The sequence below is a fragment of the Rhinichthys klamathensis genome, unplaced genomic scaffold (assembly GCF_029890125.1).
Source record: "Rhinichthys klamathensis goyatoka isolate OS25496 unplaced genomic scaffold, OSU_Roscu_1.1 h1tg000087l_1, whole genome shotgun sequence".
Lineage (NCBI taxonomy): Eukaryota > Metazoa > Chordata > Actinopteri > Cypriniformes > Leuciscidae > Rhinichthys > Rhinichthys klamathensis.
In genome coordinates this window covers 344,683-360,709 of record NW_026606627.1, presented here as the reverse complement: position 1 = coordinate 360,709, position 16,027 = coordinate 344,683, and the positions used below count along the sequence as shown (strand labels likewise).

Genomic DNA, 16,027 nt, shown 5'->3' with positions numbered 1-16,027 from the left:
TTTTCAGTTCTGACCAGTATTTAAAAATCCACAACAGAAACAGTTATTTATCTGATATGATGTGATAATAATGTTACCTGCATTAAATAAAAACAATGTTGCTCAATATTAACCCCAATTGTTATATATGAAATATTTCTGTGGTGTAAACAGAACAGATAATAAGACTTTATGTTAAATATCCTCAGTAAACATTTGCGAGAGTTCTGTGTGGATTGCTGGTAGGGGTGTAACGGTTCGGTACATTTTCGATACAGCAAAAAGAAAGAAATGCCAGAGAAATTTCCTATTTGTTAAAAGAAAAAATATTTTTAAATAAGTTTGAGTTTTCCTACATCTTGAAACATTCAGGTTTATAAATGGCGGTCATCTTTGAAGGATGAACAAATAATGTTTTGGTCATCACATTAAAAATAACATTTAAATATAGGCCTATATTTATAAATATATAATATAATATTTGAGTTTTGAAGTGCTGGGAAAAGATGTGTGAAGTACTTGAAAGCATTTCCCTATTCCAGCCAAACTTCCATGGTTACAGTTAGTGTTACTATATTAAATCCATGGTGAATGTTGCTGATCTGTGGACTTAAAGCCTATAACTAGATCATTCACGGCACAATGTTTCTCCTGGTTTCCTGGTCAGCGCTGTTTGATCTAATAGAGATCTACGGTAATAACGGAGAAATGTGAATGCTTCTCACTAGATCCCGCAGCGATGTTATTACTTCAGTGGCGAACTCAAATGTGTTCTTCACTGGATCTCTTAGCGCTGTGTAGTAACAGTGTCGCTTGATCGAGATCGGCTCGCGCTGCACAGATGTTGCTGGTCCGAACTGATAAACGGTCCGTGAAGCACAATATAATGAGGAGCGCAGTTTTGTTCCGCTTTCATTACGTTTGCCATTTGATGTGGCGCAACGTTGTGGTGGTCGCGCCGTCGCGCCAGCGCAGATTTTGTCAGCAGGAAAAATGGTCAAAGGAATCGTTCAGTTTGTATGCGTACCGAACCGGAAGCCTTGTACCGAAACGGTTCGATACTAAGACATGTACCGTTACACCCCTAATTGCTGGTATTTTCTCTGAGATATTCCACCGAGGGCCGTGTGCAATGAAGCGGATCGGTCTAAAACCAGTATCTCCTGGCCGTACCCCGAGCTCTGCGACCAGCATCTCCTGGCCGTACCCCGAGCTCAGCGACCAGCATCTCCTGGCCGTACCCCGAGCTCTGCGACCAGCATCTCCTGGCCGTACCCCGAGCTCAGCGACCAGCATCTCCTGGCCGTACCCCGAGCTCAGTGATCAGCATCTCCTGTCCGAACCCCGAGCTCAGTGATCAGCATCTCCTGGCCGTACCCCGAGCTCAGTGATCAGCATCTCCTGGCCGTACCCCGAGCTCAGTGATCAGCATCTCCTGGCCGTACCCCGAGCTCAGCGACCAGCATCTCCCGGCCGTACCCTGGGCTCAGCGACCAGCATCTCCTGGCCGTACCCCGAGCTCAGCGACCAGCATCTCCTGGCCGTACCCCGAGCTCTGCGACCAGCATCTCCTGGCCGTACCCCGAGCTCTGCGACCAGCATCTCCTGGCCGTACCCCGAGCTCAGCGACCAGCATCTCCTGGCCGTACCCCGAGCTCAGCGACCAGCATCTCCTGGCCGTACCCCGAGCTCAGCGACCAGCATCTCCTGGCTGTACCCCGAGCTCAGCGACCAGCATCTCCTGGCCGTACCCCGAGCTCAGCGATCAGCATCTCCCGGCCGTACCCCGAGCTCAGCGACCAGCATCTCCTGGCCGTACCCCGAGCTCAGCGACCAGCATCTCCTGGCCGTACCCCGAGCTCAGCGACCACCATCTCCTGGCCGTACCCCGAGCTCAGCATCTCCTGGCCGTACCCCGAGCTCAGCGACCAGCATCTCCTGGCCGTACCCCGAGCTCAGCGACCAGCATCTCCTGGCCGTACCCCGAGCTCAGCGATCAGCATCTCCTGGCCGTACCCCGAGCTCAGCATCTCCTGGCCGTACCCCGAGCTCAGCGATCAGCATCTCCCGGCCGTACCCCGAGCTCAGCGATCAGCATCTCCCGGCCGTACCCCGAGCTCAGCGATCAGCATCTCCTGGCCGTACCCCGAGCTCAGCGATCAGCATCTCCCGGCCGTACCCCGAGCTCAGCGACCAGCATCTCCTGGCCGTACCCCGAGCTCAGCGACCAGCATCTCCTGGCCGTACCCCGAGCTCAGCGATCAGCATCTCCCGGCCGTACCCCGAGCTCAGCGATCAGCATCTCCCGGCCGTACCCCGAGCTCAGCTATCAGCATCTCCCGGCCGTACCCCGAGCTCAGCGATCAGCATCTCCCGGCCGTACCCCGAGCTCAGCGATCAGCATCTCCCGGCCGTACCCCGAGCTCAGCGACCAGCATCTCCTGGCCGTACCCCGAGCTCAGCGACCACCATCTCCTGGCCGTACCCCGAGCTCAGCGACCAGCATCTCCTGGCCGTACCCCGAGCTCAGCGACCAGCATCTCCTGGCCGTACCCCGAGCTCAGCGACCAGCATCTCCTGGCCGTACCCCGAGCTCAGCGACCACCATCTCCTGGCCGTACCCCGAGCTCAGCGACCAGCATCTCCTGGCCGTACCCCGAGCTCAGCGACCAGCATCTCCTGGCCGTACCCCGAGCTCAGCGACCAGCATCTCCTGGCCGTACCCCGAGCTCAGCGACCACCATCTCCTGGCCGTACCCCGAGCTCAGCGACCACCATCTCCTGGCCGTACCCCGAGCTCAGCGACCAGCATCTCCTGGCTGTACCCCGAGCTGATAATGATGCTGGAAGTGGCAGCCGGCAGGTGGCTGTCCATTTTAACTCACATTCTCATTATATTGACACACGCATGCAGGATGGCATCTTTGTGAAGCTTCTAACAGGATAAATCTCTCGCACACACCAAAATGTAAAGACATTTAAAAGATGCTGCTAACTATTGTGGTTTTACGAAAAGCAGACACATAGCCTATCATGAGAGAGAAACAGAGTGTGTATGTGCACAATGAAAGGCTTCTTAGAGCATCCACAGGGAAGGGCACGTGATTATGCATGCATGTTTGTTTGTGTGCGTGTGTGTGTGTGTGTGTGTGTAATGGCTGGAAGTCTCTTGGGACTCTATTGTTAGACTTGTCAAATTGCCTTTGATTAGGCCTTACACACATTCCTGCACCTCTTTGAAGTATTAAAGATGTGCCTTGTCTTTATACCTCATTCACGACATTTAAATAAATATAAAGGTTTACGGAGTGTTAGCACAACTTCTATCATCATATTTCAATGCATGTTTGAGCTGTATTAACTGAAAGCAACTTGCACTGACATATCTTAAAATATACCAGTGCAAGTCACGTTAGAGCGACTTAAATGTCCTCATTGAACTAAAGTCTAATCCTGGCTTAATCTAAACCCTGTCTGTGAAACCAGGCCATAGAGGATTTACATCATAATTAAATCATTTCTATTTTATTATAACAGATTATAATAGTAATTAGTAGTGGTATAACAGTAATTATTAATCGCATATATCAGGGTTATTATAGTTAACTAAGCCATATTAAAAAAATAAAATAAAATAAAATAAAATAAAATAAAATAAATACTAACTGTAATTAAATAAAACACTTAAAAAACAAACTAAAATTATTTTATTTCAGCTATAGCTGCCAAAGTAACATTTCTCACTTTCATTTAGTTCAACTTGATGTATTAAAATAACTAAAAAAACATAAAAAAAATTAATATGTATTTGTATTCATTTTTATTTCTGTCTATATATATATATATATATATATATATATATATGCCTATATAAACATGGCCTAAATTGATTAAAATACAGTGAACTGAAAATGATTCATGCCTGCATTTCTTAAGTATATTTACTAAAATTATATTTAAAAAGTTCAGCATGTGCACATGATATATGGAGTCCTCCATTCTATAAATGAATTAATAGATCATTCATTTAAAAGACAATCTGTTCGAAAATTCCTGAAATTGACATCCCTAATTTATATTCAAGACTTATTTATATACATTCATTATTATTATTAATAGTAATTTGAATATTAAACTTAGTTTCATATTTTTAAGTTTAATATAATGGTAACACTTTATAATAACTGCATGCTATTAATCATTAGTTAAGCATTAGTAAACAGTTAATTCATCATTTATAAAGCATTAATAGACATTAACAGTTTGTAAATACAGCTATACATGCCTGATTCTTGATGTATAAGCATATCTATAGTGTGTTTAATAATTGTATATTCATACTTTATTAATGATCAATTTATAATTTCTAAATGAAGTATTGCATTATTTATAAATGAGTTATTTAGGAGTTGTCAGTGGTTCATAAGATCACTTAGAAAGTGTGAGTAAATGATTAATAAACTATTTAAATGTACAATCATACATATTATTATTCAGACATATAGTAATAGTTACTTGGTGTGTTAATAAATGCTTTATTAACATGTATTTCTACTATAATTCGGGGTTAATTCAGGTAGTTATAAAGCATTTAGTAGTGGTCAGTTAACTATTTTTGTGAGCTTATCTTAAGTGAGGACTAGTTATGCCTTATAAATATTTAACTGAGCCTTTAAATCTCCTTCGTAAAGCTTTACATGTTCTGTATCACTGTTGTGTTTGTTTCCTTTTTATGTTTAGAAGATAAATGAGCCTTTAAATCTCCTTTATGCTTTACGAGGCATAACTAGTCCTCACTTTAGATGAGCTCGCAAAATAGTTAACTGACCACTTACTATATGTCTGAATAATAAGATGAATTATAGATGAATAATGAATAATGAAGAAAGATGAATAATAAGATGAATAATAAGATGAATAAGATGAATAATATATATATATATATATATATATATATATATATATTATTAGTTTTCGGCCATTCTATTCCAAAAATAATCTTTCAAATGTAATTCCCGCCACAGAATGAATGTTGATTGTGAATCACAAGGGTGTCGAGCATCATTGTCCCTCTCTACAGGAGGAGCTGCTCTCTTCAAGCACTGTGATTCGCTTCCTGAGACTATCTCATCTCGACGGTCCAGGGGTCCGAGAACAGAAAAACTCACCGAGGATTGATAAGACCAAGATTGCTCAGGAAATATGAGGGTTTGAACCTGAGAAGTAGCCGCAGGTTCCACGAAAACTTTCTCAACAAATTAAAAAGACGATGATAGCAGCTGAGGTGGTCAGATGAGACCTGGACGAGCAAACCGTTCCTCTCACAGAGACACAGATGTGACTGATGAACGAGTCGAGGAAGAGAGTGAAGGTGTGCTCCTCAGTGTGAAAGGTTGCCACAGATTGTTTTGATACTGAAGGATAAGAGAGAGAATGAGAGAGAGGTCAGGCTGCTTTCCCAGTGAGCCTGCTCCTCTTTTTGATCATAATATCTTTTGAAGCATAGAATGTGGCATACTAGATGTGACAGATAATAAGATGCCTCAGAGCAGAGAAGGACAAAGAAAGCAAACCTCCAGAGAAGAGGAGGACTATATCTGTCTTCTGTGTTCTCCACCTGCTTTCATGGGTTAAAATATTCTATAATTGAATGTGTCAGCCTTAGGGCAGTATGTTCAGCACAGGGAACACTTGACTTCCAGATGGTGGCTGCTTAAAATGGCCATATTCTTCTGCTAATATGATACTGTAGCAGACCACAGAATCTGTCATCTGTCTTTTTTTTTTTTTTGGAGCTAAAAGGGTTAAACTTATACAACATGGAAGGAGTTTTTTTTAGAAACAGAACTGTTCATTTATGTCTCGTTTGTTACACACACACATATTGTGACGGAATGAGGAGCCGTCCCCTTCACCGGGACCAACCCATCTGAGCACCACCTTCCCTATTGATGTTGGACGCTTTATTCCCCTTTTCGGGCAGTTTCATTATTTTTATGTTCTCACTTCTTCTCTTGCTCTCAACGGAGGCAGTCACGTTTTCTCTCCCTCCCCTTACCTCCCCTGCTTTGCTCCTCTCATCACGTCTAGTCTACTGTCTTGTACTTTGAGAGACTCTCTCAGCACTGCTCTCCAAACTAAGAAATTATGGATTTGATCAACTGGTCTCTCAACGCAATTGACACCATCTTCTCGACGAGAAGCTTGGGTTCGGGGGAACCTGACTGCCCTGCCGGGACGTGCGCGACTGGCTACACGATGGACGCGTGGGAGAGGTGGCGGGTCGTGTGTCTGGGGGCTCTTTCCGTGGAGGACGTTGAAGATATCTACCTATTCGGAACCATGATAACAGGTCTTCTGCTGATTGGATTAGGCATTGCCCTGGTTTATCGAGGAATTAAGAAGACAGTGACAGCTGTCCAAAGCCTCAATAGGCTGCCCGTCATGATTGAAGCGGTGGGCAGAGCTGTCAGCACTGAGACTGTGTCTATGAACCAGAATATGGATAACATCATGGAGAAGCTCACAGCTTTGCAAAGGCAAATGGATTGTTTAGAAGACCAAAATGGACCATGAGAATAGCCGTGTAAATTGGAATGTGGCTACTCGCCCCAAGACCAAACAATCCCAATCGTATCTGTTTCGGCCGCCCTACACCAGCACTGGTCTTGGCCAAGGCCGCTGTTGGATCAACAACTCCCCCGGAAGAGCACTGCAGTGAGCCGCTCTTGCTTCCTTCCCCGACTCCCCAGACACCTGTTGATTGTTGACTCTGTCTGGGACCTGATCAAGGTTGTCTCCATGGCAACTTGCTGTGTATCGCTATGACAATCCTGCGGACTGAGGCACCTAGATAATGATGCCAGGCATAGCGACTCTCCAGGCCTACACATACATGAACTCTTACACTTATATACAGATATGCAATCACTCGTCCCATACCCCATCCCTTGCCTTCGTCGCTTTGTACCCCCAGTCTGACAGGCGGGTCTGTGACCAGCGCCTGAAATGGCTGCAGGACCGGATGGCTGCTTGCCTGTGCTGGGCTACCTCTATCCCCTACCTCCCACCCCTCACCCCTTACCCCTTACCCCTCACCCCTCACCCCTCACCTGTCACCCCTCACCCCTTACTCCTCACCCCTTACCCCTCACCCCTCACCCCTTACCCCTCACCCCTCACCCCTTACCCCTCACCCCTCACCCCTTACCCCTTACCCCTCACCCCTTACCCCTCACTCCTTACCCCTCACCCCTTACTCCTCACCCCTTACTCCTCACCCCTTACCCCTCACCCCTTACTCCTCACCCCTTACTCCTCACCCCTCACTCCTCACCCCTTACCCCTCACCCCTTACCCCTTACCCCTCACCCCTTACTCCTCACCCCTTACCCCTAACCCCTTACCCCTTACCCCTCACCCCTTACTCCTCACCCCTTACTCCTCACCCCTTACTCCTCACCCCTTACTCCTCACCCCTTACTCCTCACCCCTTACTCCTCACCCCTTACTCCTCACCCCTTACTCCTCACCCCTTACTCCTCACCCCTTACTCCTCACCCCTCACTCCTCACCCCTTACCCCTCACCCCTTACCCCTTACCCCTCACCCCTTACTCCTCACCCCTTACCCCTAACCCCTTACCCCTTACCCCTTACCCCTTACCCCTCACCCCTTACCCCTCACCCCTTACTCCTCACCCCTTACTCCTTACCCCTCACCCCTTACCCCTCACCCCTTACCCCTTACCCCTTACTCCTCACCCCTTACCCCTTACCCCTTACCCCTTACCCCTCACCCCTCACCCCTTACCCCTTACCCCTTACCCCTCACCCCTCACCCCTGTTGCAAGTCTTGTTCATGTAAAGTGTACTGATTGTGTGCTAATGTTGCTGAAGTGTTTTTTTCCTGTCCCCACACTGTACTCCTAGAGGAGCATAGTCTGGGGGTTGCCTTTTTTTCTCCTCACCTCTCCTCATGTTATGCTGTATTTTTCCTTGAAATGTCTCACTTGTGAGACGAATAAAGGCAATATCCTCATCATGTTAAAAAACGCCTCTCCAAGGTTTGACGCCACACCTATTTTAAGGATCTAAGCACATAGTCTAAAGCGCAGGACGTGCACTTAGTGCATCCGAATCCTTTTGCTAGTTTAACGACGGTAAAAATGGTCGGCGCACCCAGCGCATGGTCTAAAAGAGTGGTCCCTACTCTCTTAATGAGTAATGAGTGTGTTTTGGGCGTAACGTGCAATAAACCAATCAGAATCTCATCTCCCTTTCACCTTAAAAGCCAGTTGCGCTCGCGCCATGGCGGATTCACTATTTACATGGAGGATTTTGCAAGTGGAAAGACTGAATGCTTCTTTAGCGAGGAAACGGATCTGCTCGTGCGCGAGGTTAAAGCAAGACCAGGTTTCAGTTGGTCAATGGCTCAGTCTATTTCAGTCTTTTTCAGTTCCTCAAAATAGCAACGCTCCAACAATGCTCCTAAACACACCTCGTTCTCAGACCAGCAGCCCATGTGGGAACAGATGGGCGCAAATACATTTGCTAATTAAACAACGTGGCGCAGGACGTGAAAATGAAAACTGCGTCGGGCTGAAACTAGCAAAACACACTTGCGTCACGCCGGGTGTATGATAGAGCCCACTGTGTCTGTTGTTTGCTCCTCCCCCCACATACATTATATATATATTGTTCATATATGAACTATAGAAAACTCAACACTGCATACCGTGACATAATAACAGAGGGATTTTGGGGTTTGCTCCTCTTCCATCGACGCTCGCTGTGAGAAATTATGCCAGTATAGATCTGGCAGAAACAATCAGAGTGATACAAATTGTGAAACAGTTCCATGTGATATTAGTAGAAATATTGCATGGCTAGAAAAAGCTCTCAGCCAATCAGATTCAAGACACAGAACTAACTGCTAACTAACACACACATACACACACCTGCCTCTTTATTAGGTACAATGCATTTAGTCAAGTAGACATTTGATTGGTGATTTACAGTACGTGACTTTGAACGTGTCATGGTTGTTGGTGTCAGATGGGCTGGTCTGAGTATTACACTGGGATTTTCACGCACAACCATCTCCAGGGTTTACAGAGAATGGTCAGGAACAAAAGAAAATATCCAGTGAGTGGTAGTTCTTTTGGGCGAAAAACTGGTTTCTTAAACATGTCGATGAGTTCACTTTACTCAAATGTCCTCCACAGTCTCCAGATCTCAGGCCAGTAGAGCAGCTTTGGGATGTAGTGGAACGGGAGATTCACATCATGGATGAGCAGCCGACAAATCTGCAGTAACTGCGTTATGCTATCATGACAATATGGACAAAAATCTCTGAGGAAAGTTTCAGGTACCTTGTTGAATCTATCCCACAAAGAATTAAGGCAGTTATGAAGGTCCTATACCTGGTACTAGTAAGGTAAGTTGCCAGTAAAAGATGAATGCAAACACCAAGGTTCTAGCACAAGCTTGATTTCACTGTTATTGCGTGCAGTGTTGTCAGAATAGGCAAACTCTTCCTCAGGATGGAAGAGACTCTTGATGTGTACTGTAATTTAGTTAAAGTTAGTTACAGTAACTGGTGTGTGTGATTATAGCTAACCTCCTGTATAATCTGGTTTAATGACATACAGTTAAAGTGAACTCTGTCGTTTGTCACCAGGGTCTAAAATTAATGGGGGCTTCGGGCAAAAATTCTACCAAAAATTACTACAATTTCAAGATAAGGGGATAAAAAAAACCTGCACAATTAAACTAATTCTAAGACGACTGTCGTGATTAAAGTAAAATGTGAAATTGAATAATACGTGGTGATTGTGGCATTACATTTAAGTCTGCTCACATTGCATCAGATTTATTTTCACGCGATTTTTGCAGCGTTGAGCATTATAACCAATCACACACATTTCTGTTGAGCTTATGAATGCAATGGCCAATCAGATTAGTCACCATTGAAAACACTGGCGTTTTGTTCAGTACACACGCTCATTGACTGAATTCTGCACTCGTATGGATTCTCTCATCATAAACAACAACGTGCAGATATGAAGAGATTCATTCCGCAGTTTACACAGCTCCATTTTGATTTTTCCGTACACACACAGTCTGGTTCACAAGCGCAGAACAGTTCCTGTTTCGATGAAGCCCCTCCTTCCGAAATATGAAATGTGCTGTGATTGGTCAGCTGACCCCATGTGTTGTGATTGGCAGCACTTCAGGAAATGCCACACCCCTACATAACATTTGAGTTTGATCTGCTCAGATGTAATAATTAAGGATGGCGTCGATTTAAAACCAATTCATGCCTGATTCAAACTTCAGAATGTTAACAAACAAGAGGATCTTAGCTTATCAGCTTTGCCTTTTGTTTTCATCATAGCAACAACATAAAACTTATAATTGGAACTGTTAAAACGCAACTACAAATAATAAGACATACTATAGTTGTGATCCACAAACAACAGATTGTCCCGACAAAGTGGGAACGGCTCCCTTTCAGGAGAAGCTTTTCTGCATATAGCCTGCATTGTGGTTCTGGAAGCTGTTCTCTGTAAAATGTGCAGCGCGCACATAAATATTAGGGTTGTAATGATCAGGAAAAGTGTTTAAAATACATTTTAACCACTCTTTTAAGTTTTTCAGCCTTAGGAATGTCAAACAAATGAGTTTTGGAAACGGGGTGGAAAAAAAAAACATCGTCTCTTTGACATAGCGCCAACACAGTGTCTTCTCTAGCGCAGCTCAAGCAGGCATCGCCCCTTTTTTTGCATATTTCGTGGGTGGGGATTATTTAAATGAGTAACATTTTTGGACTACAACGCATTTTTTTTCCAGGCTTTATGAAGTCACAGAGTCGTTCATTGTAGTTCGGAAAGTGGAATCCGGTAAATAAAATCTCTCCCATTGGAGGGACTTTGAGCTTTGTAACCTTGCAAATCTTTTTTTATGCTCAAACAGTAACACCACACTAACAAAAGTTGAAAATGTGAAAATGCATTATAGAGCCATTTAATGTATTCCGTTACGATTCTAAATAATTGGTTCAATTTAAGTCTTTGACATAAAAAAACAACACAAATACATTTAATAACCTAGGTATTAAAATTGCCTTTACAAAGGAAAAATGCCCATTGAAATCAATTCAACCTTTACGCATTCTCTCATTGACCCACAAAGGATGGCTTTTACAGGACGGGTGCAGTATATTGAGGAACACAGTGCATAAAAGAGTGATCAAAGGATTCAAATTGTGAGCTCCCATTAGCGCAGTCATCCAGCTCAAACTCCCCAGTGCCTCATCAGACACTCGCTAGCGGCCATTTCAATAAACCTCAACATATATTATTAAAGTCAGTTTTTCAGCAATAAAACCCAAAGATGCTAAAAACCACCAACAGCTTCGAGGTCTAGGGAATGCAGCATTTGAAATGATCGTTCTGACCAGAATCACACAGGTGGCCTGCTATAAAAGCATAACCAGGCAATCTCATTCCACCCGGTTGTTAAGTCTGATGTCACCGTTACCAGATCCAAACGCTCTAATAGATCCCAAAAGCAAACAATAAAGTGTGCTAATATACACTCATAGTGTGCTGTAGTATTACAGACACAATAATGATCCTAGCCTTTATCTCCATACCAAATCTCAGTTGGCCAGACAGTGATTCATCTTTTCTAAATCCTTCAAATATTGGTGTTCAGGACATTGTGAGCCTACAGTGTACAGATTTTAAAATGTTAGCCTAAATGTGTGCTATAAACGAAAAATTCTCTAAAACAGCCATTGAGATAGTTTTCTCTATCAACTGGACTGAAATTTAATAGATAATAAAAGACAATAAGGACACATTAAACAAACAAACAAAAAAGTACAGTACAATAGAAAGAATGATAATATTAATCTTGGATGTGGCATAAATATATTCTGCTGAAACTTTTTAACAAATAACTGCGTAACATTTTTCGCATATTACATTAAAACAAGAAAAAAAATATTCTCATTCGCTAATTATTATGTGGATTACACGCACAGAAGAGCTATCACAACAAAAAAAAACACACACACAAAACATGCGTATGCATTAGAATTTGTTCTTAACCTTGTTCTAATGCTAATGAATTCGGACTATTATAAATGAGTGACCACATACTTGAGGTTAGTAATTTGCATAAAATACATCCAATCAGCATATAAGGGCTTTCCGCAAAACCTTTCCTTTTGTCACTTTCAGAAATCGTATGATACTCTCACATGTGCAGCAAGATCCTTGAGCACGTACACAATTTTATCATAATTAGAAACCAACCCCAAGCATGTGCTTATTGTGAATGTGTGGTTTCAGTTGTTCCTACATTTTCCTTACGTTTAGAACAAACTTTAGTGTGATGAAGCAACTCCAAACACACAATATACAAATCACTGCCGTTTCCAACTGAAATGAACACTAGAGACAGTAAAATTGCAACAACTTTTGTTCATTTCGACACAAAATTATGATTACAGGGGTAGATTATCGATTAATAAATAACTTATTTTTGTGTGGTTCCTTGCTCAATGTTTTGACCTCAAAACACTTTTACCATGAAGCGCTCGAGTACGAGTCCCGTGAAACACGATTCACAATAAAAGAGCTCAAAGACTTGTAGAAGCAGCTAAAATGGCACTGTTGCTTCAGCAAAAGTGTTCTTAACACACGTTTGCTTTTGTTAACACTATCAGGGACGTTTATGGTTTAGATGGTATGTTATTTTCAGATACAATAGAGCATTAACCTTTTAGAGCCACTCACTGGACATTTTACTTACTAATGCTGTGATATTCGTGAAAATGTTGGTACATAGATTTCACACACAGATGTGTGTGCAAACGATTGGTGGATGAGAACCAATATTCTAGATTATATAGCAGTAGATTAGGGTTCTTTGGTTTGTAATAACAGCAAGTCAATAGCCGCTATCGAAGCCAGCGGTGAAAGTACAGATGTAAGAACCTAAAACTATTTCAGCCACGAGGGGTTTCGATGTTTGATATGGTTCTAAATTCCTTTAATTATAAAACATAAAAGGAACCTATTTAATTTAAAGTGTTCTCGATACTATTGAGTTCTGTGACTGTCTCTCTGTAGCGCATTATACAGAATCAATAAAGGCAGTTTATCAAACCGTCAATCACTCGCACTGCCACTCAATCACTCAATACATCAGCACCTGCTAAAAGAGCATATGTGTTCAGCGCTCAGAACATCTGCTGTTCCGGTAGGAAATCTGACTGGAATGGATTATAGGCGTTGTCAGGAACAGGATGCTTTAAAGGAGCTACAATTTTTTCTCTCTCCAGTAATCTGCTCTAATCTTGCTATCTGCAATAGGATGTATTTTTCTTTTAAATTAATAGTTAAACTGCTTTAATTAGGTGCATTAACAACCTAAATTATTCCCATTTTTGTGTTTTATTTGTGTCAGAGTGAACGCAACACTTTTTACTTCCATAATATGTGACATATTTCTATGAAACTAAAACTGTATATTCAACTAAAGGAAAATGTTGCCAGATTATATTTATGAATTGATTGTATCATAAATATAATCTGATTGTACAAACTTTAGAATAAACTGTACTGGTGAATTATTCAGAACAAGACCAGAAATTATGGATAATTTGGGTACATTCATGAATGTTGATTAATGTACACTGTCCCTTTTTGAAATAAAATGAATTACAAATTAAAAATGAATTACATATCACAGAAATACGTATTAATGAAGCAAAATGGTTTTTTTTTTAAAAGAAAAATACAGAAAATTACCAGATGGTCAATATATCTCTGTATATTTACAAGAACATATTACAGAGGCGGATAGGAACGACACAACCTGCTTTGTAACAGCTGGCTGAGTATTTCACTGGTCACAAATGGGGACAATCTGTGATCTCAAAGCAAAAATATTGACCTAATAAGAGTATTTTGCTCTTACAGTGAACATGTTCACTCTCCTCTAGACTGAATAAAGAAATGCAGAGTAGATCTCCCACATAGAGGCACTGAACATTGCAGTCATACAATTATGATTTCAACCTTTGCACTTCCAGCAGTCCAAAGCAGTAAAAGCTCTGAAACACAACCTCAATTATTAGCTCAAGTTTAAAACCTTCATTCTCAAACATTTTGCTTTTTATTACTATAGGATAAAAAGGAAATATTATCAGGTACATCGCAAAACAGATTCAAACTCACATAATCCATGACACCACTATTCAATGTGCCAGACCATCCGACTGGCAAAGGTCTCTTCACCAGATACTCAAAATAATATTAAAAATACTAGCCTGTCATTGACCTTCCTGGTGACTCAGTTGGTAAAGCTTTAATCAATCAAAAATGTAATTAAATCAAATCAAATTACTGAAGGATAATGTGGAGTTAGCTGGTCATTATCACAAAAATAAACCCGGTGGACATCACAGGGCGATCCGGTTATGCGTCATCCTTAAATGGTACATTCTAGTGTACCAGAAGCTCTCATCTAAACTACCGGTACTCTCCTCTGTCCTTATGCAGAGATATTGAAACTGAGACCGCAGATTCACTAGCAATCTTGCACGCCAGGTCTCTCTCTCGTGCACAGGTTTATTCATTCAGACATACAGAGCAAAGAACTGCAACATTGTTACCTTTCTCAAGGAGACCAGCATAAGCATTTCTCTGTTCCCACTCTCTGGATTTGAATGGCCTGGAACCCCCTTTCATGTGGTGGAAATGCTCAGGACAGTTTGAGAATTGGGACTCATTATCTAATCCCTGAACCTGCATCCAAACCATTTTGGTGGAAAAACGCTATTGTTTGATGTTAATTATGTTACAAGTGATATGACGGCCTCAACTTACCTTAAAGAAGGTCATTGTAGAGCCATCCTCAACCACTCCATACTCAATCTTGGTCTGCTTGGCCAGGTCATCAGCCGAGTCAATTGGTGATTCCATTCTCTCCACAGTGAGGAAGGCGGCTAGGTTGGCCGTATAGGAGGAGATGATGATTAGGGTAAAAAACCACCAGATTCCTCCTACTATCCTGGTGGAAAGGGCTTTGGGCATGAGCTCAGATCCTAGTAGAGAGGAGCAGAGATAGTAGTCAGGGTAAAGCAGTGATTTCAATGTGAGGACCAGAACCAGATGCACAGGTCTAACCTAGTCCAGATAACTAGTTGCAGGGAAAGGCTTTGCCTTTTTACAATCGGGATGATATATCTATGCTAACTAAATACGCCAAAGTCAACCAAAGTGAAGGTGGGAATTCATTCATGTGTTAGGAGAATTTATGTGGCCAAATTTAATTAGATTACAGACTCTCATTTTTGTATTAAAGCATAAAGGGCTCATCATTTATCTTTGAATTGCCCTACACTCTTCAATCCATTTTGGTTGTGGGTAAAAGCCAAAATGAAGAGCCATTTTCTGTCATTCCTTAATCAAGTTGTCACCATGGTCATGCTTAGGAAATTAATTGACGGGGAAAAGTAGGGGCAATAACTAGTTGTAGTAGGAAGAGATGTCAGAGGACAATAACGCAAAGAAATAACTGGCACCTTTTCTCAAGTTCTGCGATTCATTGTACGCTTTGATCTGCCATACTGAGTCCATGGCAAAACACAAAGGACTGTCAGAAAGATTAGCCATTACATGAATTACAATTGAACTCCAAACTCAGGCCTCAGCAGACTGGTAATGCTATAGTGACCTGTCAATCAAGTCCAGAGTTTGGATATTTTAACTCTAGCTATACCAGACAGCTGAACAACCATTGACATAGGAAGAAAGCTAGAATCACCTTTCCCTTACATACACTCGCAGTTCATTTGCTAAAGGTGATGTGTTTATTTTCTTCAATGCTGAAAGTTCTCTTATCCTATCCACAGAGACAACTATATCTGAACCATTCATCGACCATAGGCTGACTTTATAAGTGCAAACACTGTGGTGCTTGAGCATTCCAACATGTGGCTCAAACAACTGCATAAGTTTTGGACAGGA

The 16,027-nt window shown here is 42.4% G+C and overlaps 1 protein-coding gene across 1 annotated transcript in view; it reads right to left on the bottom strand.

The window, feature by feature from the left end:
- The window catches only part of grik2 (glutamate receptor, ionotropic, kainate 2), a 250,725-nt gene that overhangs the window by 26,605 nt on the left and 208,093 nt on the right, over positions 1-16,027 (bottom strand). Inside the window, exon 14 of the mRNA XM_056251625.1 lies at positions 14,885-15,102. Coding sequence (XP_056107600.1) covers positions 14,885-15,102 — 218 coding nt within the window. The remainder of the gene's footprint in view (positions 1-14,884; positions 15,103-16,027) is intronic.